Here is a 23,046-nt window from a genome sequence, read left to right on the forward strand (position 1 = left end):
GGTCTCAGAAGGTATAGTATTCTAGGTAAAACTAGCATTTTGATAGAATTCTAATGAGCGAGCCAAGTTAAGGTGGGCACATGTCAGGTTTTGAGGGTTTGTGTTTTTTTATTCTGTGTAGCAATGGGCAAAGTTGGCTTAATCAAGTTTACTGAGGTCAGCAGTAATAATGGTTGCAAGGCATTTTATTAACCCACCTAAATAACAAGTATGATAGTAAATGAGGTAGGTAAGTGTTAGGTATTGATATGTTCAATGCTGTTGAATTGGAATGTTGACTCTAAAGTTAGTGTGCTAAAACGATATAAAATTAAATCGTATGCATAGGCTGTTGTTTTTTGTTTTGTTTTTTTTCCAGAGGGTGTGATCAGGTCAGTAATATTCCTATCCGCCCTGATCAAGCAGAGGAAAGATTTTAAGATGAGTAATTATGAGTGAGGAAAGAGGGCATCCCTGACATGCACCATTTGATATTGTGAATTTGTCAGATCTTGTCTCATTCACATTGACTGCTGAGGAAGGTCTAAAGTACAGAGGTGAGATCCATTTACACATGTGGTGGTCCCGAACAGTGTGTTGTAAGGTGGCTTGCATAACATGTCATTCTACATAAACTGTTCTTCTACCCTATCTACCTTTTTCAGAATCTGTAGCGAGAAGCATTAAGGGACTGGCATAGGAAAGAGCATTATGAATGATGTTCAAGTCCCTAGTGGTGTTATCTCTTTGTCTTGTGAAAGAGGACAAATCCTACCTACTCAGTGTGGATGAGTTTTTGTACGTATGGCAATTGTCTGTTGACCGGACATAAAGTAGGGCTATGGGGCGATAACTGCTGCACTGGGTAGGATCATTGTTTACTTTTGGAATGATGGCAATGTGAGCCCTGAGAGAATCATTTAGTAGCGGGGTGTCTTTCAAAATGGAATTATAGGTAGACATGGAAGAGAGGAACATTTCGTAGTAAGGCAAGGAGAGGTCAGCAGGACCCATGGCCTTTCCTGCTTTAGTTTATTTAATGGCTAAATCATGTTTCTCCTAAGAGAGAGGAGGGTTTCTAGTTGCTTCTTCTCCTGCAAGTTTTGAATATAATGTGTCATCATAGCCATTCTATCTTGTAACTGAGGAGAAATTGGTTTGGATTGTACATTTTAGAGTTTGTTGTAGAAGCTTTGGAATTCAGAGGATAGAAGGTACCGACGCTGAAGTCAGCTTGTTGCTGCATAACATTCTGACGGAATGTTATTTGGTCTGTGCTGGGCAGGTAAATGTTGGCCAGAGAGAGAGAGAGAAGGAAGGGCATGTGACGCATTTAGCTGTACATAACCTGAGATACTCCCAAATCAGCTCTCTGAAGCACAGCAGTAAATGGGGTATCTGAAACTGTGGAGTACCAAACTTGCGCTTGTCACCTGGGTACTCCGGTTTCCTCCAACACTCCAAAGACATGCTGGTAGGTTATTTGGCTCCTGTCTAAAGTTGCCCTCGTATGTATGCATGCGAGATAGGCACCTTAGATTGTAAGCTCCTTGAGGGCAGGGCCTGATGTGAATGTGTAACTACAGTGTATGCATAAATTGTCAGCACTATATAAATACCAGAAATAATGTAAAAAAAAAATTCTATGCAGTATTTTATATCTACTGACTAAAAAAAGAATTACATTAATACCAAAGTGTTTGTATGTTTAAATGTTGTTATATTTTCGCTTGTTAAATAGCTGTGGCTTCAGGTGAAATAATTTTATTCTTTACAATTCCAGCACATCCTTCAATTAACAGAAGATTTCCAAAATTGAAAATGGCTGCTTCCAAAGAGACATCAGAGAGGATATTACTGGAACCATATAAGTATTTACTCCAGCTTCCAGGTACAGTATCATTATTAAATATATGCCTTTTATAAAAAGCTCTAAAAGTATTAAAAATACAATGACAAGTATAATAATGGCAAATGTGTGCATAGTTACTCAAACCTGTACCTGGATAAAAGTTTGACGGAAAATATAGATCACATGACACCATAAGCTAAAGAAAATGATATACAAGATTAATGAAATATAAATTAACCTTTTAACAATTTTATGAATAAGGGTACATTTCTAATATGATTAGGGGTACATTCATTAATGATTTCGTCCAAAATGTGCTCAGAAATCTTTAGTAAACATTAATTTATATGGCAAACAATAGCAGGCTTTGTTTATTCCGTCGGGCAGTGAGTGACGGGTGCTTTTTCTCTTTCGTTCATTGAAGGACACATAGTAGCTTAGAGATCGTAGATCTGAAACCAGGGGGTATTGCACCCCCTCCAGGAGAAGGTCCCTAGGCATAAAACAAAAAAACAGCCTAGGGCCAGCCTATGCTGGTGGCCAACCCCCCACCTGCTGACCAGCCTCCAGTTTTTTGCCTAGCGTCAGAAGTAAGGACCTACAACTCTTTCCTAGGATTTTTTCTATAAATTTTTAGTAACTCTTCAAGCAAGAGCTGGCTGGGACACATGCTTAATGTTCTATAGAATCTTGTAGCCTTCTCCAGCTGGTCATCGAGCGCATGCAGGCTCTCGCCACGGCGGGGTAGGCTGCGACTACTCTGGATCCCAAGAGTGTCCCGTGGGAGAATTCTCGGTGAGGTGCTTATGGCTGGGGGTTTTGGCTGCCCGGTCACAGTACCACACTTGGGATGGCTGCACCCAGGCTACAGCTGATGGCGTTCCACGTCCTTCTGCAAGACCTTGGCCGACTGGAGGTGCATATGACTGGGGGTTTCCTCAGCTCAGTCACAGTGCCGCACTAAGGCTGGCGGCGCCTGGGTTATGGCGTTCCGCATCCCTTTGCAGGCTTCTGTCGACTTCCTACTAGTGTCGACTTTGCTGGTTCTTCTGGCAATACTGCCCTGCTGGACCTTACTGCTGCTCCTCCACCTGGGTAAGTATGTGGTGCTGGGGGGGGGGGGGGCCTGCAGCAGTCGGTCTATTCGGTGGTGGTAAGTGTGAGCCGGCAGTTTTTACTGCCTCTTCTGTTAAGCTGCCTGTAGTCTCTGGCAGCCTTGCTTAGGGGGACTGGCTTGGACTCCCTGTGCTAGGCGCTAGGGCAGTGCGGCCATGTTTTCTATGGACTGCTACTCTAGTCTGCAGCTGCACACAGGGGGTGAATGGCAGGGCCCTCCTGCATTTGGGGTTGGAGGGGTCTGGGCTGCCTGCTGACTGGCCTTTTGCACTGCAGTCGTGCTCCTTTGTGGGCTAAATGGCTGTTTGCTGGGATCACCTATTTGGGGCTGCACTGGACAAGATTGTGCAGTAACTTGCTGGAGGACAGGAGTACTTTTCTGCCTCCAGCCAGAAGACCCAAGGCCTAAGCATCGGAAAACTGGGACGTCCTTTTCCACCCACAAACATCTTTTTTGGCCCTCCACCTCCTCAGATAAGTGCAGCAAGTCCTGGGGGGCTGTCTTCAGGTGTTTGTGAACCAGTTGTTTTCCACATTTTGGACACCTGAGGGTGCTAACAGGTGTCTTCCAGCTTCGTAGTAGAGTTGGTGGACAGAGTTTTTCTTTCTCACACGTGTCCCTCTCCCCAGTGGCTTGCAAATCTGCACCAAGCAGTTGTGGATCTGTTGTCCCTGGTTTGGTTGTCCCTGGGCCTCCCTCGGAAAGTCTCGAACTAGCCTTTTTGCTTTTGTCGACGTCTAGGAAGCATATCTCCTTGTGCCGATTTGCCGCTTGCTTCATGTGGTGGGGGAGGATCACTTCCAATTCGTGGTGCTTCCTTTGGCTCTGGCGTCAGTGCCGTGAGAGTTCAACAAGGTTCTGGCCCCTAGGCTGGGGGTTGCGATCGTGGGGTACCTTGACTATCTTTGCGAGTCGAAACTCACCCGGAATTAATGTTCCCTTTTTTAAAAAACCCTTTTTTTGCGTGGTGTGAAGTCTGTTGACCCTCTCCGCGTACTTTTTCTTTCACCAAATGTTTTTATTGGTTTTATAAACAGAACAGATTTCAAATGTTACAATACATAACACATATCAAAGCAGAGAGAGGTTCATACAGACCACAACTTGTGTTGTACCATACAATACAATACATCTCTGCCACAGAGAGATTAAAGCTAAAAATAACAAAAGAAATGTTGTGGCAGTGACAGGTGTGGGACACACATTTTTAGCTGGACGTGTGGGACACACATTTTTAGCTGGACGGACTGCATGAAGAGGAGACAAGAAAGGGAGAGGTGGGAAGAAGAAGGGAAGTAAATAACAGATGAGCATAGTAGTCCAAGAGTACAGAAAGGTTAAGATGCAAGCAGTGTCAGGATCACCCGTCAGTAGGCTTACCCAGGAAACCAGGTGGATCACAGCACCGTCAGGCTCTACATTGAAACGGTCAGGGGCATATTGTATCCAGGGTTCCCAGATTTTCAAAAACCGGGTCTGTGAGTTCAGGAGGATACTGGATAGCTTCTCGTTAATAAAAAAAAAAAAAATAGTCAATCCTTCGCCGCACTTCAGCAAAGAGGACAAGTTGTTTTTTTCCACGTGGCCGACGGCTTCATGTAGCTGGACGTGTAACGGAGAGCTCTCGCTACACATCCTGCCATTTATACCGGGAATCACAGATTCTGTGCCCCTAACCTCTCTCCAAAACGACCCGGATCTTCCCGTCGTCAGTCCGCTCCTTTTGCTGCCACTCTTGAGGCTGTGCGCCACTGACATGTCCATGGGGTGCCCAGTTCCACTCACCTCTCTGGTGTGTATTTTAATAATCATAATCTTACACTTTTTTTCTATATGTAACAATACTACATGAACCAAGTTTTCTGGCTGGGAAAGCAGTGAATGTGGGTTAGATGGCTAGAGAAAGTCTATATTTCTCCCAGTGGATGAACTTCGTAGATGTTGCACTACCTGTCAAAACACTGGTATATACTTTTACAGGCTAAAAGAAAGAAAAAAATTGCCCTTAATAAACTTTTCAGAGAATGTAATCACTTATCAACTTTGGACAGAGCACAGCTTTCACTGATCCGGATAGACCCTCCTCTTTATCTAATCAAGTTAAAAGCAAACAGAATGTATTCTAATCAGGTTAAAAGCAAACAGAATGTATCCATCAGTGCTTACTCTTTCCTTTTGTGACTTCCACTTTCTTCCTGACAAAATGTATGGGACACTTTCCGTCCAGCATACCATCCTCAGCATCGAAATAATCGATAATGAAAATCTTTGTCAGCAAATGTCATTATCGATTAGTTGGGCTGCTTGTAGTTCAACACACCCTTCCCCACCCCGCCTTACCCAGCTCTCACTGACCGAGATCAAGGGGCCTGTCGCCAGACACGCCCACACCACAATTGTCCCAGGGCCGATACTGCTCAGCATCAGGTGGGGGGGGGCACACTGGCTGGGACTCGGGATGAGGCACTGGGAGATGGGGAGGCCATTTCAGTCATGACTGCACCAGAGCAAACCGAAGAGGAGCAGGCGGAGGAGGATGAGGTGAGGGCGGCCCGGGACTGGAAAGTTAGAAATGACAGCCTGACTGGGACATACACTGAGCTGTCACAGAGCACTGCTCTATAGCCGGGGCTGCTTTCCATGTGCTTGAGTACATGTCCGTGTCACCTATGGAGTCGTGGATATTCATTTGGAATCCGATCATACACATCCATCTCCACTATATACAGCGTTTTGACTTGCGTATCCTACATTTATCTGGTATTATTGGCAGATTTGAATGCAAAGTTCTGCAATTTTACATGTATGTGCCTACTTTGCTTCCTGTGGCATAGTTTATGATGAATGCTTTATGCACTTTTCACTAGTGGTGCACCGATATATCGGCCGCCAAAACATATCGGCCGAAAATTGCACTTTTGGCTAAATGCCGAAAGTACAATTTTTCTGCCGATACAGCGGCGCATACCTGCTTTCTCTCCCTCTTGCTGGGTGCTGTTCTATGTCCCAGTGGGGAAGAGATAAAGTGTCACAGACAGGCGAGCGCTGCGGGAGGACAGCGCTGTGAGCGGCCGGCGTCTCTCCTCCCTTTAAAAAGTTTATAAAAAAGAAAGAAAAAGAAAAATATTAAAAACAATTGAAAAAAATTAAAATTAAAAACATTTTCGGTTTTGGCCTGGCAATTTTTTTTTTTTCGGTTTTGAAATTTCCATTTCGGTGCACCTCTACTTTTCACACTTACCCTGGCAGTTACCCAGCAGTGAAGCATTATCTGTACTCTATTGTATTGAATTTTGCCTTTACTCTATTGTATCTATCAGCCTTTCAGTTTGCCACTTGTGTTACACATTACAAAGATTTTCTGGAATCAACTTTAAAGTACATTTCTAACTTTGTAAGTGATTAGTATGTATTGCGGAAATGTAGAGGTGCAGTGCAGATCGTATTCCTTTCTTTACCTATTGTATAAAACATATTCCCTTCCTTTTATTCAAATAATTCTTGAGACCTCATCTTGAGTATGAAATTGAGGGAGTTATTCACTAAGCTGCCTGAGGCAGCAGAGTGAACAACCGACCCGAAGTGAAGGGAGCCGAAGCCTGTTCGGCTATTCACTTCAGCCGTGTACAGCTATTTTCAGCTGTACATCAGCTACCTTTGGCTCCATTCACTTCCCTTTGGTTTAGCCAAAGAGCCTCAGCACGTTCGGCTGAACCGAAGGGAAGAACCCATTCGCCTCAGCCAATCCAGCATCTGGATTGGCTGAGGCGAACGTTCGGCAGTTCACTCGCTGCTGTTCACCCCTATTCTTATAGGGGCCAAATAGCAGAAAGTGAATAGGCGAATGCTGCCGTACAGAATTTGGCTTGGTCCTTCTGTTCGCTACCTCAGAGGTAGCGAACAGAATGAAAAATTACATGTAAACACAAAAAAAGAAAAACTCAATGGCCAAAAATCCGCCTGGAAAAGCGCCTTGTCCCCATGCCGATGGGGACAAGGGCCTCTTCCCCACAACCCCGGCCCCAGAGTACATAGTATAATATGGAATTCAGGGGCCAGTCTGTCCAATCCAGGAGCCAGCACCATTTTCTCCAATCTTTCTATCCTCATCTCAGTTTCACTTACAGTATGACTAACCCTGGTCAATTTGCTGCGGGTAATAGCCTTTAAAAAAGACAAGGTGAAAACTCGATTGTAACAACGGTTGTTTGCGGTAAGTAGGTTTAACATAGGAGATTGTTTCAAGTCCACTACCTGCTTTGTAAATCCTCACAGCCAGAAAAAGAAGAAAATCCTTATCATAAGCCAAACTGAACTTTAAACTATGTGATCTGATATAACTTTTCACTAAACATCAGCAGGGACTCGCAGTCACCCCTCCATATGCCAAACATGTTGTTAATGTAGCAGACCCATGTAACACGGTGTTCCTGGAACATCTCATTTGTATAAATGAACAGTCACTCAAATGCATCCACACATTTGCGTACGAATGGGAGAAATCTGAGCCGATAGCTGCTCCCCTTGACTGCAGATAGTAGTAATCCTGAAATAGAATAAAGTTATTTTTTATTATAGTCTGCAACAAAGTAAGAAAAACTCAATTTGGACATAATACATTTTTAACAGCTTCAATTCCTCCCTCGTGCTCAATAGAAGTATATAAATTGGCTACATCCCAGGTAACAAGATAACATTCCTCCACATTCTGTATTTATTGCAACTTAAAGGAGAACTATGAGGTCAGTGTTTTTCCCCATAGTTCTCCTTAGGGTAACGGGAGGACACAAACTAGCGTCCTCCCGTTACCCTAAGCTCAGTATACCGCGAGCTCTTCTTTGAGGGGAAATTTAGAGATACAGCAGATAATGTCTCTTGGAGGTGCATCTACTGCTCCCTTGGGACACAGGGCACGATGAATGCGGTCAAATTCAATTAGAGCTTCTGCTGGTCATTCAAGTAGGTTATTGAAGATAGACTGTACAGAAGATCTCAGCTGGTCTGCGGGAAGAGATTCTGGGACACCCCTAATTATTATTATATTTTTATTATTACATAGTATTTATATAGCGCCAACAGTTTGTGCAGCGCTTTACAATATAAGGAAGACATTACAGTTACAATACAATTCAAGACAAGATGGTAAGGAGGGCCCTGCCCCTGAGGGCTTACAATCTAAAAGAGGAGGGGGAAATGATACATGAGGTAGCTGTGGGAATGAATTATGTGAGAATGTGAAGGTTCAGTGGTTAGGTTGAGGTGGGATAGGCTTCCCTGAAGAGATGAGTCTTTAGGGAACGCCTAAAGGCAGTCAAGGTGGGAGATAGACGGACAGGTTGGGGTAAGGAGTTCCAGAGGATGGGAGAGACTCTAGAGAAGTCCTGGAGGCGAGTATGGGAGGAGTGGACAAGGGAGCTGGAAAGCAGGAGGTCAATGGATGAGCGGAGGGGACGTTTAGGGTGATACTTTGAGACAAGGTCTGAGATATATCCGGGGGCAGAGTTGTGGATGGCTTTATAGGTGACTGTTAATATTTTGAATTTTATCCTCTGGGCGAGTGGAAGCCAGTGGAGGGATTGGCAGAGGGGGGATGCAGACACTGAGCGGTTGGTAAGGTGAATGAGTCTGGCAGCTGCATTCATGATAGACTGAAGGGGGGATATCCTGTGTAGTGGAAGGCCAATGAGGAGGGAGTTACAATAGTCAAGACGAGAGATAACAAGGGAGTGTATGAGTAGTTTTGCGGTGTCATTGGTGAGGAAGGGGCGTATTTTTGAGATGTTACGAAGGTGAAGGCGGCAGGATTTGGATAGCGATTGGATGTGGGGAAGAAAGGTGAGGTCCGAGTCAAGGATGACACCTAGGACCTTGGCATGAGGGGAGGGTTGGATAGTTGTGTTATCAATCACAACTGAAATGTTGGGGGAAGGTGCACGGGGTGGAGGAAATATCATGAGCTCAGTTTTTGAAAGGTTGAGTTTTAAGAAATGTTGTGACATCCAGACTGATATGTAATTTAGTAGATTAGTGACACGCAAGGACACTGAGGGGGAGAGTTGTGGAGTGGAAAGATACATTTGAGTGTCATCCGCATAGAGATTTGAATATTATTTTCTGCAGCCCCTGATATCTAGATCCTCTATGTGGCGATTTATTGTCAGCAGTTGAGCTGCATGATCATATTTTGAGCGTTGCAATGAAGAAATGGCGGCATCACGTTTCTTCCCCTCTTTCATCACGTTATCAATCCTGGAGGACATAACTTGAAGATCTGATTAAAAATCTATGATAGCAGCAGACAATGTAGTTTTGATATCAGCAGCAATCATAGTTATGTCTGCCAAGGCCGGTATCTGTAGTCCTCCCTGCCAGACTGGCTCTGCGGCATCACATTGGCCTCGTGGTTGAGCTGGTCTCTTTGCTAGGAGCGGAATATGTCCGGGATGCTCCAGTTGGAAGCCTGAAGTGTGTCGCTCGGATTTTTGGCAGCTGGGGTAAAACTATTATTCTTCCCCATAATGAGCAGGGAGTCGGCAAGAGTGTTTCAGTCTAGCAACTGTAGCGGAGAGCCGGGATTACACGTTCGCCATGTACAGGCTCTAAGACACATCCCCATCCTGTGTTTTATTTTTTTTAGCAAACTTCTAGGCCCTGTGCTAGGCTTATTGTGCTCTCAGGACATCCCCATTGTGCAATATCTGTATGACCTTTTGTTAAGGGAACAGTCAACATACTGTATGTCCTGATCAATAATGTTACATGGACAGTTCAGAAAAAGGTTTGGTTGGAATGTGAACCTTAAGAAGTCTGCGTTAGAACCAACTCTTCTGGGTCTGCTCCCACACATGTCTCAAGCCAGAGTTTTCTTCCTCAAGAAAAACTGCAAATTCTTTTCGCTCCCAAACGTGGACTCCAGTCCAGGAGTTGATCTTCACTTTTGTATGAGAGTCTTGGGGCTAATGGGAGCCTCCTTTTTGAGGCAGCCCTGTTTGTCCAGTTATATTCCAGGCAGCTACAACTCAACATCCTGTCATCATGGGACAAATCGGTTCTGTCTCTGGACAAACCAATTCTCCTGTCACCAAAGACTAGTTTGTATCTGTCCTGGTGGAATCCAGTTCTGGAGTTGGAATAAGCCTTCCTTCCAATCTCTCGGAAGATCATCCAGCAGATGCCAGCCTGACAAGGGTCCTGGACAGTTTGCTGGTGCAGGGGAATTGGACACCAGAAGAATCCACTCTCCTGTTCAGGGGCCTGGGCTTCAAAACTTTGAAGGAAAGGTGTCTTTCTGAATTGGTGATGCCTACAGGTCTTTCAGAATCGGTGCTTCCTACAATGCAAAGAGCTAGAAGTCCAGTCCCTACAAGGTCTTCCATTGCACGTGAAAGGCATACTTCATAAGGAAAGAAGCTTTCATCCTAGAAAATATTAGTATAAATCCTAACCTTTTCTTGCAGTCAAGCCTAGATCAGCAATAGGCGCTGAGTACAGTAAAGGATAAAAAACTGGTGATCTTGTTCCAAAGCTCTTGACATCTCATTCCTTAAGACCTTTGTGCAGGATGTTTTTCATGTGGGTCCCCTTTTCCTTAACTCATCTCTCCATGGGATTTGAATCTGGTTTTCTAAAACCACTAATTAAACAAATCAGGAATATTGCCCTTTCCACTCTTACTCACTAGCTTGCCTTCCTAGTCGCCATCACCTCTGCGAAGCATGTCTGAACTGGCAGCTCTGTCCTGGATTTACACAAGAGCAAGGTGTTATTAAGGCCTAGAGCCTCCGTCCTTCTTAACCGCTTGCCGTCCGCCTGTTGTGAAAGGACGGACGGCAGACTCACACGGGCGGGCATTTTTTTCCTGCTCGTGCAGAAAAAACTCGCCCGTTCTTTACAGCGCTTTCGGCTGTTTCACATACAACTGATCAGCGGCTCTACAGCCGCTGATCGGTTGTATGTTGCCATTTGCCCTCCGCCCCCATCCGACCCGTCGAGTGCCGCAGCCGCCACCTGAAGTGCCCCCCTCCTGACCCCTCACATTCAATCCCAGGATCCGCTAGCCCATCTGCGGCCGTGGACCAGCTCGGGAGGGCGTCAGGAGGTAAGATGGGAGGGGAATCAGCATCTTCCTCCTTTGTTGATCTCCCTCCGTGCTGTGAATGCGGAAGTGATGTGTAATGCATCACTTCTGCATTCACCTGTCAGTCATCTGGCTGCTATAGCCAGAGAAAAAAGAAGCTGATGAAGCAGATCTCTGCTTCATCAGCTTCTTTGGCGGTCACCAGGTGACATTAGGGGTCCTAGAGACCCCTAATGTCTCCATAAAGAGGACCTGTCAGTGTGCCTTTGCTATTATATAGGGGGATTGTTATCCCCCATGTGATAGCAATAACAATAAGTGTAAAAAATATATATATATATAAATAAAAATAGTTTAAAAAAAAAACAAAATGTTTAAGTCCCCCACCCCCACGTTTACGCACATATAAACGTAAATATGTGTCAGATGCGCAAGCGCGCGAAAACGAAATTTGCGCTACGGTAGTCCCAATGTTCAAAAAGGGGGCTAGGTGCCAACCTGGGAACTATAGGCCAGGCAGTTAACATCGGTAGTTTGTGTAATGCTAGAGGGCATAATAAAGGATTATCTGGTAGAATTTGTTCAGGAAAACGGGATAGTTAATGACAATCAGCATGGGTTCAGGAAAGATCGTTCAACATATCGCAGTGAACGCCGGAGTGAGAGCAATTATGTTAGGGCCATCAATCACTGATAACACTAAACTGATGAGCGGTAAAAGCTTTTAAAGCGTCGCCTATAGCCAATTTTGGGTAATGTAGTTTTTTGAGGTTTTGCGCGCGTGCGCAATTTTAAGGCTTAACATGCTTGGTGTTTTTTTACCCGATGTGACCCCGTCCTTTATATTTTACCAAAAAATTGGGTAATAATTAGGGATGCATCAATACCACTTTTTCAAGACCGAGTACCGATACTTTTTTTCAAGTATTCACCGATACCAATTACCGATACTTTTTCTTCAAGGGGCAGGTCACATTTTTTCTAAAGCAATACAAAATAATGATTTTAGGTCAGTTTCTTCATATTATGAAGAACATGAAATGAATATTTATCATGCCATTGCTAACTAAGGCTTGTATCCCCCTAGTGGGGAAAATAGATGAGCACATGTCCAGACTCAATAACACTGTATTTTATAGTGTGGCACAGCCATATCCAATTCTGCATACCTGGCTTTATATTATAATGTCCCGATCCTCTGTTAACCCTTATTAACCTAGCCACTCTTGTTAGCTGGTTTTATATTTTTGGTATGTATGGTGCTGCAGTACTAGCCTGCTGTGTCGTCTTCTCCGTCTGCTTCAGCCACTCCGTATCACAGCCTAGTCATCTGCTCCATTCTGACCTCTTCTCCCGCTGACTGGATGATGACAGGCTTCCTCACCAGTCACTCCTGAGGACTTGGAGGAGGAGTTCGCGGCCATCTTGTTTCATTGAAGACGCGATGGAGGTCCTGTGTGCGGCGGTTTCGGGTCCCTGAAGATGGTGGACGCGGCACAGGTACTCGTTTATTGTATCGGAGTATTTGCACGAGTACTCATGCAAATACTCGGTATCGCCGCCGATACCGATGCTTGTATTGGTATCGGTGCATCCCTAGTAATAATAAATGTTTTTTAGAATTTAATATAGGAAACAGTTTTTTTAAAACAATTCTGTAATTTTTCCTTAATATAGTAAAAATTAACCCTCTGGTGATTAAATACCACCAAAAGAAAGCTCTATCTGTCCCTAAAAAATTGTATAAAATTAATTTCAGTACAGCATTGCACGACGGAATAAATGTCAGTCAAAGTACCGCAGCGCTGGATACTGAAAAATGGCCTGGACAGGAAGGGGGTTTAACACCGCGGACTTCAAGTGGTTAAAGTGTATTTCCACTTTTGCTTTCAAATGTGAGAAAACCCTTGTATATGTTTGTTATGTGTTCCTATTCACACAGCATACCGAAAAATAATAATACAAAAAAATTCTTACCTTTTACATGTTTTGTTGTCACAGGCAACAGGGCTAAAACCAAGTTTTGTTGAGCACCTTTACAGTGATATGTCCTTTTAGAAAAAAAAGGGAAGAAATATCGTGAAAAGATCCTCCGTAAATGGTGCCACACCCCTTATTTTAATTTCAATAAAAAAAGAAAAGGAGAGAGTATAGGAAGATGGGGCTTTAAAGGCACCAAGTGACAGACCGAATGAATTACAACTTTCTTCAAAAACACTAAAAAGGCCATAGATTAAAAGAAGGACATGCATATCCTAATAGCATGATACCTCCACAACCCACTCAATGTTGTGATGATTAAATGGCAAAAATTATCTCTAAAATCATAGCCAATAGGTTGGCCGATATTATGCCTACCCTGGTGCAGCCAGCTCAGGTGAGATTTGTTAAAGGACGGTCTGAAGGGTACTGATGGCCCTGGAGGAAGCACGTGCCCACCCCTCGAGGGCGACGGCCATAATCACACTTGACGCTGAAAAAGCGCTTGACAACGTGGACCTGGGTTGGCTGTCCGTGTTCTCACGAAGTTTGGCTTTCAGGGTCGAGTTCTCTCTTTCCTGCGACAAATGTACGCCTCACCAGTTGCAAGGATTTTGACTCAGTCAGCTCTGTCCCTGCCACTGGTCCTGGAGAAGGGAACAAGACAGGGCTGCCCCTTGTCTCCCCTGCTCTTCAACCTCTCTCTTGAACGTTTGGCATCACACATATTGTACTCCCTGATCTACATGGTATACAAATGGATAACGCGGAACTCCGTATCGCACTTTTTGGGACATTGTCCCGCTTAAAGGCCTCTTCTCATGGGAGAGTAAATTCAGTTCAGCTAATCTGTCCTCATATCTAAAGTCCTCGATGCCTCTAAGCCACTTTCTTTAGTTCTCTAACATCCTTTTTTTGAACTGGTGCCCAAAACTGAACTTCATACTCCAATGGAGGTTTTACTATTGCTTTGTACTGGGCAAGTTAGATCTATCTTTCTGGAGTCTATACCTCTTTTAACCCCTTAATGGCTGAGCTTTTTTTCAGTTTCAGTTCGTTAATGACTGAAGCACTTTTTTAATTTTTTGCTGTGTGATTCTTCCACAGCAGTAATATACTTTCTTACTAAGTGTACCCACACATAATATATATTGTTTTGTAGAGGACAGATAGGGCAATATATTTATTTATATAACATATGTGCACCTAACACCTCACTGAATAACCCCTCATATGAATAACATATAAAAAAAAAAGAAGAAAACACTTTTCCCCCAGTTTTGATTATTATAATTTTTTTATAAAAATAGCACAGCTAAAAAAAAAAGTATTAAAATAAAATAAATGTATTTATTTGACCTTTATTTGGAAACACCTCAATGGCATCTTCTCCACGCCCTCTGGCTGCAATGCGATTGGCCGCACGGGAACACAAGGCACATCAACGCCTGCGGTCCGGTCAGAAAAAATGCTGCATCTAACTGGACCGGAACGCAGGCATTGATGTGCCACGCATTTCCTTGCGGCCAGAGGGCGTGGCTGCCCTCCCCGCTACAACAAATTAAGGCGGCCGCAATGCGATCCATTTCTGCTATTTCAGCTGTCAAATACCGGATCACTAATAGCGATCCGGTATTTGTAACAGCCTAAATCTTTAATTAATGAAAGAAAGAAGCTTTTATAAAAGCTTAAGGATTTTTTTACACTGGCTGACCGAATACGCATGGAGCCGCTCTAAACCGCAAAAACAATGCACATTAAATGTGCATTGGTCAGACATTTGCCCTAAATAGTCCAAGTGTGATTTTTTCCGAAAAAAAGTTTTATTAAGTTTTCCAACAGTACAAAGATTGAAAACATTCAGACAAACATTTGCCTGTGTGCATAGTCACATATGTACACATTGTGCTGAGGTCAAATACAGAGTATAACAGTCATCAAGTTAGGCAAAACACACAAAAAACAAAATCGAGCATAATGGATCACAGTCAGTATCGTAAGTAGCTGATTCTGCCTATCACAACATCCATGCCTATATCTAGGGCAACGGATATAGAAGTAACACTCTCGTCTCTCGTGTGTTAGGTACAGTGTCAACCCTCACTGCCCAAATCGGGCTGGAGGTATATCCCATCCACTGATCCAGATGAATTAGTGGATCGTACGTTCAACTGTGGGGAACCAATCGGTCCATGGTCGCCAGAAGGCATCAAACTGCTTGAGTTTGTCACTATTAGATGCTATAGCCCTTTCAAACTTGTGATGGAGATGTACCAGGTGGAAGAGGTGGGTGGGGGCTGGGGCCTCCAGCATTTTCCAATTTCTGGCAATAAGGAGGCGTGCAGCTAGTAGGACGTGAGTTGTAACAATTCTACTACTGGGTGGAAAAATCTCGATTCCCTAAGTTCAGTACTGCCAGATCAGGGATGGGATCGATTCTGATGAAGCTTACAGTACTAATGATGTTAAAGACCCCCACCCAATATCCGTGGAGGAGAGGGCATTCCCAGAAAGTGTGTAGGAGGGTGCCCACTGCTCCACACTCTCTCCAGCATTGTGCAGAACGTCCCTTGTAGTACACCGCTAACCTATAAGGTGTAAGGTACCATCGCAAGGTGATCTTTAGGGTCAGTTCCCAGAGATTGACGCACTTGGTCGGCAAAAGCGAGCCGTACTCCACTGGGTCTGGGAGTACTGTGTTCCCAGGTCTGTTTCCCACTTCTGGCAGTCATGATGTTGTTTAATCACCAAGATTTGCAATGAGGGAGGTACGTAGATCTTATTGTCGTATAGATAGAGACTCTCGGAGTCCCGTGTGAGACCAGTGGGAAGGGTGGAAGGATCCTGTGAGCAGCTCTGGAGAAGAAGTTCTTTGAAACAAGTAGTTCCCCCGATGAACCGGTTGGAAGGAATGATGGAGAAAGGGGGGATCTCAACGTTGTCTTCTTCATTTATGCGTGATAGCGAATCGGCCTTCTTATTCTGTGGGCCTGGACGGTAGGTGATGTGGAAGTCAAACCTATCAAAAAAAAGAGTCCAACGAACCTGGCGGGCTGAAAGGGTTTTGCAGGTCTTTAAATATTGCAGGTTTCGATGATCGGTGAGGATGGTGATGGGGTGTAGGGAACCCTCCAGTAGGTGCCTCCAGTTTGCCAAAGCATCCCTGATAGCGAGCAGTTCCTTTTCTCCAATGGGGTAGTTTTTTTCTGCTGGTGTTAAAGTCCTGGAAAAAAAGCAACAGGGTGCAAAGGTTCAGATGGGGAGCCTCGTTGGGAGAGTACTGCCCCTAAGGCAAAGTGGGAGGCGTCTACTTCTAGTGTGAAGTGACAGTCTGGGTTAGGCAGCTGCAGGATCGGAGCCGAGGTGTATCTGTCTTTTAAGGCGTCAAAAGATCGTTGGGCATCCTTTGACCAGGCAAAGGGAGTTTTTGTGCTTGTAAGACTCGTCAGAGGTTTTACTATCGCCGAGAAATTCTTTATGAATTTTCTATAGTAATTCGAGAAACCGAGGAATCTCTGCAGGGCCTTCCGGGAACCGGGAACAGGCCATGTTCGGATGCAGTCCACCTTCGACTGGTCCATCTGGATCCCCTCGGGTGTGATCCTGTAGCCGAGGAAGGATATTGAGGACTGCCCAAACACGCACTTCTCCAGTTTAGCATAGAGGGAATGAGCTCGGAGTCGAGCTAAAACCCAGCGGACATGCTTGTTATGTTCAGCAGGGGTGTCGGAGTAAATCAGGATGTCGTCTAAGTACACAACGACACATACATCCAGTAGGTCCCGAAAAATATAATTTACGAAGTGCTGAAAAGTTGCAGGGGCGTTGCACAGCCCGAGAGGCATAACGGTATATTCGTAAAGACCATACCGAGTTCTGAATGCCGTTTTCCACTCATCCCCGGAGCGGATCCTGATAAGGTTGTAGGCCCCTCTGAGATCCAGCTTTGTGTAAACTTTGGAGGTCTGCAACCTTTCGATCAGGTCGGGGATGAGCGGTAAGGGATAGCGGTTTTTTTACCGTGATGCTGTTCAGACAGCGGTAGTCTATGATGGGGCGCAGGGAGCCGTCCTTATTTTTGACGAAAAACATCCCAGCGCTGGCGGGGGATGTGGATGACTTAATGAAGCCCTTTTTCAGGTTGTCATCCAGGTAGGTTTTAAGCTGTACCAACTCTGGCTGGGAAAGTGGGTAGATCGGAATTAGATCTATAGGGCAGTCGTACGGTCGGTGTGGAGGCAGGGATTCAGCCCTGCGTTTGCTGAAGACGTCTGCAAAATCAAGGAGATGTGCTGGGAGCCTGCCAGCCTCAGACTCTGTCAGCAAGACAGGGGATACGAGGTAGCAGGTCTCCGTGCAATACTGAGACTGCAAGAGGAGCTTTTTCTCCGACCACAGTATGGAGGGTTGGTGAAGCAGTGCAATCGGAAGGGAAGACCCAGCACAATCGGAAACAGTGGAGATGGGATGATGTCAAATACCAGGTATTCTGTATGACCCTCACCACATGTCACCAAGATAGGCTGGGTTTGGGAGGTCACTGGGCCTGCGGAGGAGGATGAACCATCAATAAAGGTTACGGACAACGGGATATACTTAATCAGACGTGGTATTTTATTTTTTTCGACAATTTGTGAGTTGATGAAATTGCTGCACGCCCTGGTGTCCACCATAGCATCAACGGTGATCCTCTCGTGGTCCCACTGTAGGGTGAGAGGAATGAGAATATAGCGGTTAGAGAGGGGTTCATAATGGTGGACCTTACAAATGTGTGCAATGTTACCTTCTGTTTTTTTCTTGAGGAGAGGACAGGTTGCGACCGAATGGTCGGGGCCTGAGCAGTACAGGCAAAGGTTTTGGGCTCTCCTCCTCTCCTTTTCAGAGTGGGGCTGTCAAGGGCAGAGGACCCCTAATCGCCCCGATCTCCATGGCCTCGCCCTTAGGGGGGATCTGGATCCCCTAGTGGGGGCTGGACTGTAGCAGTTGGCCCGTTCCGCCCTTCTTTCGCGGAGGCCACGGTCAATGGCTACGGATTGTAGGATGAGGTCATCTAAGGATGTGGGCAATTCCATCCGAGCGAACTCGTCCTTCATTGCATCGGATAACCATAGACGGAACTGGTTCCGGAGTGATATGTTGTTCCATTGAGTCTCCCTGCTCCAACATTTAAACTCAGAAATATAGTCCTCAACAGGTCTCCTGCCTTGCTTGAGGTTTCTGATGGCGTTCTCGGCAGTAAGCTGTTTGCATGGATCCTCATAGAGGAGAGACATGGCTTCCAGGAATGAGTCCAACGACCCCAAAAGATCCCCTTCCTCTTCTAGGTAGGTCTCTGCCCACGCTCGGGGCTCTCCTTTTAGATAAGAGATCAGGGTGAATATTTTTACCCTATCAGAATGGTAGGTGCGAGGACGTAGTTCAAACATCAAGAGACATGAACTGACAAACTGGCGGTATACCTTCCTGTCACCGGAGAAGGGTTCAGGGGGGCAGACCTTTGGCTCTGGACGCTCCCGGGGTGGTCCGGGGTTCTGAGCGGCTTGGAGGAGAAGACCCTCGTTCTCTACACGAAGCTCGTGCATGGAGGCCGTAAGAGTATCAACCCGATGGGAGAGGGCTACGAGATGATCAGCAAGCTCCGCTGGATCCATTTTTGGGGGTTCCAATATTATGTAACGCCTGTACGGACTGGAGTAGCGTGGATCGCAGCTGTGGAGGCTTCTCAGGGTTGGAACTCTGGTTTCACTCTCTCAGTTTTAACAGAGAGTTAGAGTTCCTCGCATCACAGCCTCAGTTTAAATTATATGGTTAATGGATGGGGTTAACTATGCAATGTAGGCTGAGAAGCAGTGGCAAATGATAATTAAGAGTATAAATGCAGTCTAATGAGCTATACCCAAACTGGTGAAAGTACAAACCCCCAATGTAACCTTAAGCCTATGCAGGTAATACTTTATAACAGTCCAGCTGAGGATGGGGTGCAACTGCACTTAGAGTACTTGCGCTTTTGTAGATGTGTCACAATGGGAGCAGTAGGGGCTCCTGGGTGGTATCCGGATCCGGGGTATGCTGGAGGGCACAATCTGGAGGCTTGTGGAGGGTCCCAGGAGACAGCAGGCGTTTCTGGCTCAATATTGGAATGCCATGCTGTCTCGACTGGGCGTTTAAATAGGCCACTGATGGGCAGGAGGAGCCGAGGGATGTATCGGCGCACTTCCGCGTTCCACGGTGGAACGCACGTGGTCCCGAAACCCGGAAATGAGAAGCGTGCGCTCCACCCTGGAACGCGATTGGCCCAGCGAAGGAGCGGCTGGCCGCCGCTTCCTCCCTCCTTGCCCGCAGGTGACGGCGGGGGCCGTTACACTCCCGTTACCCTAAGGAGAACTATGGGGAAAAGCCATGTGCCAGTTAGTTCATGTTGCTAATTTGACACTCCTTATGGTAATGCCAGCAGGGACTGAAGGCAGGATATTGCTTTTCTCTGAATTTACACATAATGGTATTGTGACGGACCCCAGTACTCAGGATGAGTATGTCTGCCGCTGTCATCTTCCTTGTTCAGGAGATATTGCAACCTTAAGATCCTTTACTTCCAAGTTTCCCCAGTCACTGGTCGAGACTTGAGTGTAGGGTGAAACAAACTCTGATTTATTGAGCAACTGCACAAACTTTTATACAGCAAGTGATGAGATCAGATTATAATCCCATCACATCCACCCAGCCTTCCCCAGACAATCGTTCTGCTCAACACCACAGGGTTTCCCCTGCTAACTAGCTCCAGACAGCCATAGCAGGAGCCTGGCAAGAATGTAATTGTTCTGAGCTCCTTCAGAGTACAATGGGAGATAATGAGTGGGGGTGCTGATAGTCTTTTCATAACCAGGTCACACAGCATAACCCAACACCAATACACATTTAACTTATAAACCTCTCACCAGGTCGTCACAGGTATATCAGCTTATATGTTGATCTAAGTGTCAGTATATAGATATCAGCATATAGCTGTGGACAAATTTGTTGATATACTTCCACAAAAAAAGAATAACCCACAATTTTGTTTGATTATAACTTGAAATTAATCTTGTTGGAGTTAGCAAGATGTGTGACTGAGATATAGTTTTCAGACACTGGGCAGAATTCCTTAATAGTTCTGAGATTTCATTGTGCCTTGCATAGATTGAAAGAACCCCATGTCAGACACGGCAAAAGTTTTGGCCAAAAGTTTGTGCAACTAAAACCTCTGATTTTAACGCATACTGTTGACAGGGCAATTTGTTTGGCTGCAGGCTAGCTGGCAGGTGAGCTGGGGATTTTCTGTGTTTTGTATTGTTGTAAGCCTTCCCAATGTGCACCCTGCCGTAAAGGCTAGTTATAGATTCATGCAGGTACCATGTTTTTTCTAGTCAGACACGGCAAAGCAGCTCCAAACTATAACCAAGACTCCTTCATGTTTCACAGTAATTACGGTGTTCTTTTCTTTTAAAGCATAATTATTTAGTCTGTGAACATATAACTGATTTGTCTCATCTGTTCAAAGGACATTCTCCCAGAAGCCTTGTGGCTTGTCTTCATTTATATCAAATTCCTGACTGGCTTTATGTTTTGAGCATATATGTTTTTCTTGCAGTGTATTTCTCCTGGGTCTTCTTCCTTTGAGCCAACTATCATTCCAAAAACAATGGCTGGTTTAGACACTGCCGTACCTTGACCTTGTAGTTGAGTTTGTATTTCTTTGTAGGTTTTTCTTGGCTCTTTGTCTAATATTTGCACTATCCTCCTGTTCAATCTCCTGTTTCCTCTTGTGGCAATACCCAGAGAGGTTGGCTTCACTCCCCTGGACTTCGTGTATATAGAACATTAATCTTCTTGAAGATGGTCCTATTGCCTTTATGTTTTACATGCTGGTCTATCATTTTCTCTTCTCAGATTTCTCTCTCCTTTGCTTTCTCTGGTCCATGTTCAGTGTAGTGGTGCACATGATGATACAGTAGAGTGACTACTTTTCTCCATTTAAATCGACTTACTGATTACCTGATTGGAGACATATGTGATACTAGTTACAGAAAACGGGTAGTTTGAAATATCACTATAATCCAGTTATTGGTAATCTGTTCTAGGGGTACCAACAAATGTGTCCTGGGCATTTTTGAATATATTTGTAGAATAAGCAATAATTTAACACTTTCTTGCTTTGCTTTCTTTAATTTCATCACTTTTCAGGAAAAATGGAGCACTGTTTCAATGAGCTGTGAAATGACGGGATTATTCCGTCACTATTGTTCAGGTTATTAACAAACGATGACAGAATAATCCCGTCATGTGGTAAATGAGCCCTGGCCCGTGTAGAGACCAGCGCTCATTGAGTTACTGCTGTTGCTGGGTCCTTCGGGGTCAGAGGCAGACCCTCAACAGCAGATTAGGCGGTTCCTGCCCTGTGATCACTGCAATAGCTAATCACAGTGATCACAGCGCTGCGACAGCCAGTGTAGTCTCTCTCACTGTGTTGTGAAGCTGCAAGCTGCCTTAGTGTGTTACAAACTGATACAAAGGGGGTGATTTACTAACCTAAACACACGCACGCACTAGGTGCGTGTGATTTTTACACAGCAAAATGTATTTATCAACCAAAAAGTCTCTAAAAGCATATTTCCACTAATGCCATATATGGAAAAATCATGCACATGATGCATATATAATGCTGCTTCACAGTTTAGACAAAAATGGTTAGCTCATGCATTTACATTCCTGCATTCATCAACGCAAGCAACACAATGTAGAGCTAATTTACACAACATCACCTTGCAATTCATGCAGGGCTTTGCACAACACACCTGCTGGGTGTGTACACACTACAAAGGTGTCTAGATTCCACCAATAGATCATGCTGGGAGGGAACACACTACAGAGGTGTATACTTGTTCGTGGCGTGTTTATAAGGTTAGTAAATCAACCCCAAAGTATCTCTGAGGAGAATACTGTATTCGCCTCAGAGATAATAGGTATCAAAGCCCCTGTAAATGAAAAAAAAACTTAGTGCCTCCTAGTTTAAAAAATTATTAAAATGTAAAAATAAAAAAATACAGTTTTTACAAATTTTAACAAGAAAAAACATTTTTAAAAAGTTAAAAAATATATTTTTAATTAAAAAAAATAAGAAAATATAGTGCTGAGGAGGCTATTACAGATAGAAGATAAACATGCCACATTCTAAAAATGTTCCAAACTAAAATTGTATTTCACTCACTCACTTTTGTGACCTATAACTCCCAAAATAAACGGAAATCCCAGACATATGATATACCCTATAAATCAGGACAAATAAAATAATTTATTATGAATGTACACATTATTGTTGCTAAAACTGCAAAATTTGAGATTGTCCATGCTTAAAAACTTGGAATGCAATTATTTATTGCAATTTGGAGAAGGTGACAATTTTGTCCAGTCCATTTTGGGAGTTTTGCGTGGAATGCGTCAGATTTGGCTTTTTTTTTTCTCCATTTTTTTTGTGTCATACCAATACAAACAAAAGAAATAAACGCTCACCTCATTTGCAGGTCCGTAGGGGTGCGGGTTTTCTGGCCGGGACGCATACATGTTCCATTCCGGCGGCGTATGGATACGATCACCTGCACCCCTACGGACCTGCAAATGAGGTGAGCGTAGGGTGGCGTACGGCCGCGTAGCCCCATAGAGAAGGACAGGGGCTGCGTTCTAATCACACGCAGCACCTGTCCTTCCCGGCCGCTACTTGGTACGGCCCCGCACGCAGCACGGAGCTGTACGTGCAGGCTAATTCGTGTTTGAATGAGGCCTTATGCCTCTACAACCCCCCCCCCTCCCAACCACGTATCTATTACCCCTCTATAACACCCCTATCCAGATATTTCTCACCCCTCTACAAACTCCCCCATCCAGATACCGACCGACATATCTGTACCCAGCTGCTGCTGCCTCCTCTCCCCCCCTCCCGCGCTCGGACTTACCCAGCCAGGGAGTTGTGTGCACTCACTGCAGGGGGCGGGGCTTGTGACACACACG

The 23,046-nt window shown here is 44.8% G+C and overlaps 1 protein-coding gene across 1 annotated transcript in view; it reads left to right on the top strand.

Moving 5' to 3' along the window:
• Positions 1-1,780: 1,780 nt before the first annotated feature.
• Positions 1,781-23,046, top strand: part of GGPS1 (geranylgeranyl diphosphate synthase 1) — a 91,996-nt gene continuing 70,730 nt past the window's right edge. Inside the window, exon 1 of the mRNA XM_018571720.1 lies at positions 1,781-1,870. Coding sequence (XP_018427222.1) covers positions 1,801-1,870 — 70 coding nt within the window. The 5' untranslated portion in view covers positions 1,781-1,800. The remainder of the gene's footprint in view (positions 1,871-23,046) is intronic.

This window comes from Nanorana parkeri, unplaced genomic scaffold (genome assembly GCF_000935625.1).
Source record: "Nanorana parkeri isolate BGI_ZX_2015 unplaced genomic scaffold, ASM93562v1 scaffold1817, whole genome shotgun sequence".
NCBI classification, from domain to species: Eukaryota; Metazoa; Chordata; class Amphibia; order Anura; family Dicroglossidae; genus Nanorana; species Nanorana parkeri.